This window comes from Harpia harpyja, chromosome 10 (genome assembly GCF_026419915.1).
Source record: "Harpia harpyja isolate bHarHar1 chromosome 10, bHarHar1 primary haplotype, whole genome shotgun sequence".
Taxonomy (NCBI): domain Eukaryota; kingdom Metazoa; phylum Chordata; class Aves; order Accipitriformes; family Accipitridae; genus Harpia; species Harpia harpyja.
The window spans coordinates 34776387-34782390 of record NC_068949.1 but is presented as its reverse complement, the minus strand read 5'-3'; the positions used below and the strand labels follow the sequence as shown (position 1 = coordinate 34782390).

The following is a 6004-nucleotide window of genomic DNA, read 5'->3' as shown; positions in this document are numbered from 1 at the left end:
CATCTTCCTGGAGCTGCGCTCAGCACCAGAAAGCAAGCTGTGGGGTACCTACACCCGCCACTTCGGTGCTGGGGGGGCTGGCGTGAGGCCCAGCACCTCCGGCCCTGCCCCGGCCCCTTGCCCCCCGCCTCGGGCAGCTCTGCAGCACCCGCGGCCGGCCGGGCCGCACGGGCTGGGGCGGGCGAGGAGCCAGGCGCATTCGCTGGGCGGCCTCAAATCCCCCCCTCGAGACGGTGTTTTTGGAAGTTTACGAGCGAAGCGGATCAAAGGGGCGAGCGCAGGCCGAGGCGTCGGGGACGGGGCCCCGAGGCGGTGCCAGGCGCTCCGCTCCGCTCCTCTCCTTCCCCCGGGGCAGGCGCCGGCAGCCGCCAAACGCCGGCGCTTCCCGCCTCTGGCGACGCACCCGGCCTGCCCTGCGTCTCACACCGGCTCTCTGCGCCACCTCCCCCGGAAGACGGAGCCCTCCGCCCGCAGATCCCGCTCCGGGCTCCCCCAGCCAGGGCCGCGCACAGCACCGGCCTGGGGGCCGCCGCGCCGGGACGACGGCGCGCCCCGGGGACGGGGCGGGGCGGGCGGACCCCGCAGGGCTCAGACGAAGGCGGCTGTGGCGCGGTGCCCGGTGCCCCGGCCCGGCAGGAGCACGGCGGCAGGTCCCGGCCCCTGCTCCTCATCCCCCCCCGCCGCCGCCGCCGCCGCCGGCGGCGGCTCCCCCCGTGACGTCCGTCGCGACGTCAGCGGCGGGTGGCTGCGGCGGCCCACGTGGGCGCTGACGTCGCGGCGGCGGACGGCGGGCGGGCGGGACGGCGGCAGGTGAGGAACGGCGGGGCGGGGGCAGGCCCCGTGGGTGCTTCAGGGTTAACGGCAGAGAACGTTAAACGTACGTGCGGGCGCCGCGGTACGGCCCGGGCCCGGCCTCCGCCGCCGGCCCCGTCTAGCCGGGCCCTGTCCGGGTACCCGGGCCGGTATCCGGGCTCTGTCAGTCAGCCAGGCCCGGTCGGCGTGTCCCGGCCCCGGTGGCCCTGTCAGCCCTGTGTGGGGCTGGGGGAGGCTTTTGGCTCGGGGGGGGGGCAGGCCGGGCTGGGGTTTTCGGTGAGTTGGGGCTGCAGGCGGGTACTGGGGGGCAAGCGGTGGGGTTTGTGCCTCAGTGCGAGGCTGCGAGCACTTGGGCTGCCCAGGCCAGAGAGGCCTGGTTTTGAGGTGGTGTGGCTGGTTCCTGATAATGCAAGCTTACGTGCTTATTTTGGTAAAAGAGAAAACAAAGAGTAAATTATCAGACGGACGAGCGTATCTGAAGCAAACAGGACATAAACGCTCAGGGTGGTCTAACACAGTGGCCATGGGCAGACCCAGGTGTAGCCTGGCCTCCTGGCCTCACCTCCCTTCCCCGCCGTGGCACTGGCGCACGCCCTGACTTGGCGGGCCTGGTGTCCCCGACCCTTGCCATCGCTGGCGCCTGGGGTTGCAGCAGCCTGTTGCTCTGTGGGCACGTGGGAGGCAGGAGGAGGTGTTTGGTTCCTCTGGCAGCGTTTTCGAGGTCGCTCTTTGCCCTGTGTGTCTGATGGAGATGCTGTCCAGGCAGAATCTGGCCTGGGCTCTTGGAGGACTGACTCCTGTGGTCTGAGTGAGGTGTCGGTAATGTATGTCTAGACAGCGACAGATTTTGGGATCCAACTCTGACTGCCATTGTGGTGCAGTGATACTTTGCATGCTACTTCTGCTCTGCCTTAGTTTCCCCATCTGTAAAATGGGGAGTGGCCTCTGACAGAACAATTGCGAAAACAGATTGGTGTAAAACAGCACACGCTTGCAAGATTTAATCATAAGTCTTGACAAGCAAATGCCTGGTCCTTGGCCTTCCCTGCTCCCCCATGGTTTGCCCTCATTGCATCTCTAATCTTGCCAGTGGAATGTAGTGTGAATGCATTTTCAGCTCTTTGTTGGGGGGTGAGAATGTTTTATGGGGGGCAAAGTTTGTTAGCCATTTCAGTTTTGCCCTTTGCTTTCTCAGGCACAGTGGACCTTATGAAGGCCAAGCAAAGAGCTGAGTGGTATTTTGTGTGAACAGAGGCAAGAGGTGTCCAGACGTGGGGAACTACAGAGGCAGGTAACATGGTAGTCTGATACCTTTCAAAAAGTTAGGGTAGGGAATGGGACTGTTTCTTGCACTGTTAAATCCACTACCCTCATTTCAGCTGTGTTTGGTTTTAATCACTGGAGTGATTAAATAATGATAGAGAAGCTGTTTTAACTCTGTAGAGGCTTATAATTATGGCCAAGAAAGGAAAGGTGACCTGTTAAAAACTATAAGGGTACCAGAGTAAATGACTATCAAAGATCTGGGAGAAAATAGCTTCTCTTTCTCTGGAAATTGAAGACAGTTTTATTGGAAAGTTTGGGGAGGATTTCTTTAAAGTGATTTCTTATACTGTAGGGGTTATCTAAAATAGATGTCCTCCTTAATATGGGTTTTGTTGCTAATCTAGCTTAGTTGTATTTTTAATATTGCAAGCGAATCTTTCAACAGTGAGAGTATTTTTAAAATTTTTTGTTGTTGTTGTTGTTCTTGAGAGAATCTCTTGCTTGCTAAGAAAACCATGGCTTGTCAGCAAGGAGCTTTATTAAAAGGCAAGGCCTTGTCGTTCCTTGCATATTTAAATGAGACTTTCAGGCTCCTGGAGACAAAGCACAGGTCAAGAAAGGAAGCTGTGTCCTTATGAGTTTGTAGAAAGAGATTCTTTTCTGCTGGCTACTCGCTATGTTGTTGCTCGCTCTCCTTTGTTTTTTTCCTCTGAACATAAATCAGCAGCAGTGTTATAGAATGTTACAGCAGCTCGTTACAGAGGACAAACAGAAACAATCACAGTATAATAAAGTTCAGTGTAGCTTGCAAACCCTGTATAAAACTATGAAATTTGTCCTGGAAATAAATCCGAGGTGTAATCTAATCCCAGCGAAGGCACTGGAGTCAAGATACTAATCTGAGGATTTAGTGTTTGGTGCCTTTTGAGCTTGATTTGCTTCTTGTGGTCTGGGTTTTAAACACAGTGTACCTGTGGGCAGACAGTCAGTCATACACAAGTCTGGTGTGCTCTAAACTTCCTGTAATGAGACGTGTGAATGGTCGTCTTGGGTTGAGATTTTTACACCTGGATGCATCAGATCTTGGTTCAGTTCCTGATTTGGTCACGGTGCTGCTGTGTGACCTTGGTCAAATCATGTGTTCTTATGGCTTGTGAAATGGAGGCAGCTTTTCTGCCTCCCCATTTAGACGGCAAACATCACAGGGCAGGGCCTGTGCCTTCCTGTGTTTTGGCATAAGACTGTAATGTCGCTTGGGGCTCCTGGTAGTTACTGAGTTGTAGATAGAATAAGTACCTGGATAAGCAAAAAATGTTTGAGACTTGCATTCTATTTGCTTCTCCCATCTATGATCTGTTTGTGGACATGGCTGTGAAATGAGCTGTGAAATGAACTGGTCAGAATAAAATACTGCATAGCATGGCATTCAAGTAGCACAGAGCCTACCCACCTTCCTCCGGAAAGTGACAGTATTAAAGTTTTAAGATTCCAGCACGTTCTTAAAAATGTGAAATGCATGTGTGGAGAACCGGGAAGGGGATTATCCCACTTTGGGCACCCTTTGGAGATGTGAGTGAAGAAAAGATGGAGAGAACCTCTGAAGAGGTTCAGGTTACTTGATTTTCATAGGCTTTCAGGCCAGGCCTGCCCCACAGCTTGAACATCCTCTGCAGTCAGCTGGTGCCTTCCACTGCAGCCTTCACTGGTGTCAGCACAGCAGCACGGCCTGACCTGTCACTGTGCGCCAGTGCTCGCAGCAGGCCCCGGCTGTTGATGGTTTCTGGGTAGGAAATTGAGAGGCTGGCATTCACTGCAATGCCAAAGGTACATCCATTGCAAAACCACAGCAAGGGAGGGTGATTAGCCTGTGCCCTTGTTTTCCCCTCTGATCTGCTGTCTTCCATCCAGCCTGTGCCCCACCCCTGCCTGCCTGACACCAGCTGAGATCTGCAGAGCATTTGCCAAAGGTCTTTAGAGAAGGTTCCTTTAAGCCTCCCAAGTTGTCTCCTGGCAGTCACCTGTGAGAGCTCAACGGGCTGTTCCTCCTGTTACAGTTGTGTTCTTCCTAGGTGAACTAACATGCAGCCCAGAGGTAAATATGGCCAGTGAATGCATCCCTGTGTATGTCCTTGGGAGCAGATTTCTTTTGTCTGAGTTAATCTGGTCACCAATCCACTGTGAAACCCTGGGCTATAGTGAACCTTCTAAAAATTGCATTCTTAACTGGTCCATTTCTGAGTTCCTGAGGTGCATGGCTTGCTCTCCGAGCAGCCTGTGCTCCTGTGGCATATAAGCCACAGTATCTCTGCCCCCAGAGTAAAAAGACTGAAAGTTTCTCTCTGTGCACATAACAGGTGGGGCTACTTCTGACCTGTGGGTACTTTGGACTGTCAACATCACATGCCAAGACCTTTCCTGGCTGTCATAGGGTGTGTCTGAGGTGCTCTGGTTCCTCACATATGCAAGAAGGGTTGGCAAGTGTGTTAAGCTTCTGTGTATCACCACTGGGCATGCCAGTCCTTTGCCAGGTGGGAATGGTCCTTTACAGGATAGACCAGCTTTGACTCTCTGGCCTCAACCTGATCCCTCATTCTCAAGGAATGCGAGTGAAGTGACAAGACAGGAGAAATTCTGGGCTGAGAGGGATGATGTTGGCACAGTTGCCCTCAAGGGGACTTTCCAGTGGTGACAGCCTCCAGCCTGCATATGTGAGTGGCCCAGGATGGCTGGAGAAGCTCTGAAGTTTTGTGCTTGTTTCAGTTGCAGGTAGGAAGATGAGTCCAAAAATTACAACAGAGCTGCTGAAGCAACTGCGGCAGGTGATGAAGAGTCCCAAGTACGTCCAGGAACCTGTCCAAGCCTACATAGTGCCATCTGGAGATGCCCACCAGGTATGAATGGATGGATTATGGGAATGATTGCACTTTCCTTCCCTGTAAAAAATAAAAGCCAGGGATAACTAAAATCATCCTTCATTCACTTGCTTTAATGGTTCTAGCATAAAAGCCTGGGTAACCTGAGAAACATCATGTTGGAAAAAGTTTCTGGAGTCTGTTCAGGAGACTGAGGTTTTTATGTTCTTGTAACAAATCAGCGTGGATGTTCCACCAGCAGCTTCTCATCAGATTGTCTCCAGGGAGCTCACACTGCAAAAAAGGGAGCTTGCCAGAGCACTTGCTGTCCCCATCCTGGCTGTTGGGAAGAATGGATTTACTGGGGGAGGAAAAGGCATTATCTGGGCTTTAGTTTCCCCATTAGCACCTCCTGATCAACACATACTCTTAAGCGAGGTGGTGAAGGATTAGTTGCAGAGCTTTCCCTTTGCTAGATCCAGTTCTTGCTGGAATTTGCTGCCTTATGCTAAAGCCCTTCAGATCCCACATAGAGGGGCCTTTGGAGAGGCAGGGAAGGAACAGGCCACAATGACACTTCCCTTTCAATACTGCTCTGCATTAGCTTGTTCTGTGCACTAAAGACAGGAGGGAAGTCTGGGCCCAGGGTGGTAACCCGTGGCAGTAACTGTTGTGTGCTGCTTCCACCATTAAGATTTTTGTAGTCCGTGACATTAATTTTAAATTGCTGAACTGTCTTTTACCTTTCCTGCCTGCTTATATACTAGTTTCACTCTTCTGTTCACTCTGTTAGGAGATCCAAGAACTGCCAAGAGTTTTTTCCTCCTCAGCCATTTTCAGGAAACAAAAGACCTGAAGCTTTCCTGGCTCACACCCAAAGCTCCCTTTTACCTCAGGGTGCACAAGAGCAAAATGGAACTGAATCGGAACCTTTGCCCTTGACTTGGCACTGGGGTGAGCTGGGTCCAGACTTGCCTGCGCCCTGGGACCATATGTGCAGCATCGTGTTTCCTCTTAGGGAGATCCAAACTTGGGCAGGTAGAGGGAAGGCATTTTCTGCAGCTGCTATTGTC

The 6004-nt window shown here is 52.8% G+C and overlaps 1 protein-coding gene across 5 annotated transcripts in view; it reads left to right on the top strand.

Moving 5' to 3' along the window:
• Window positions 1-689: 689 nt before the first annotated feature.
• XPNPEP1 (X-prolyl aminopeptidase 1) overlaps window positions 690-6004 on the top strand; it is a 32521-nt gene continuing 27206 nt past the window's right edge. Inside the window, exons 1-4 of one of the 5 annotated variants that reach the window (XM_052798749.1) lie at window positions 690-810; window positions 2009-2104; window positions 4434-4508; window positions 4846-4970. In XM_052798749.1, coding sequence (XP_052654709.1) covers window positions 4854-4970 — 117 coding nt within the window. In that variant the 5' untranslated portion in view covers window positions 690-810; window positions 2009-2104; window positions 4434-4508; window positions 4846-4853. Of the gene's footprint in view, window positions 811-2008; window positions 2105-4433; window positions 4509-4839; window positions 4971-6004 lie in introns of all 5 variants that reach the window. The other 4 variants (XM_052798752.1, XM_052798753.1, XM_052798748.1 and 1 more) reach the window with 4 other exon arrangements.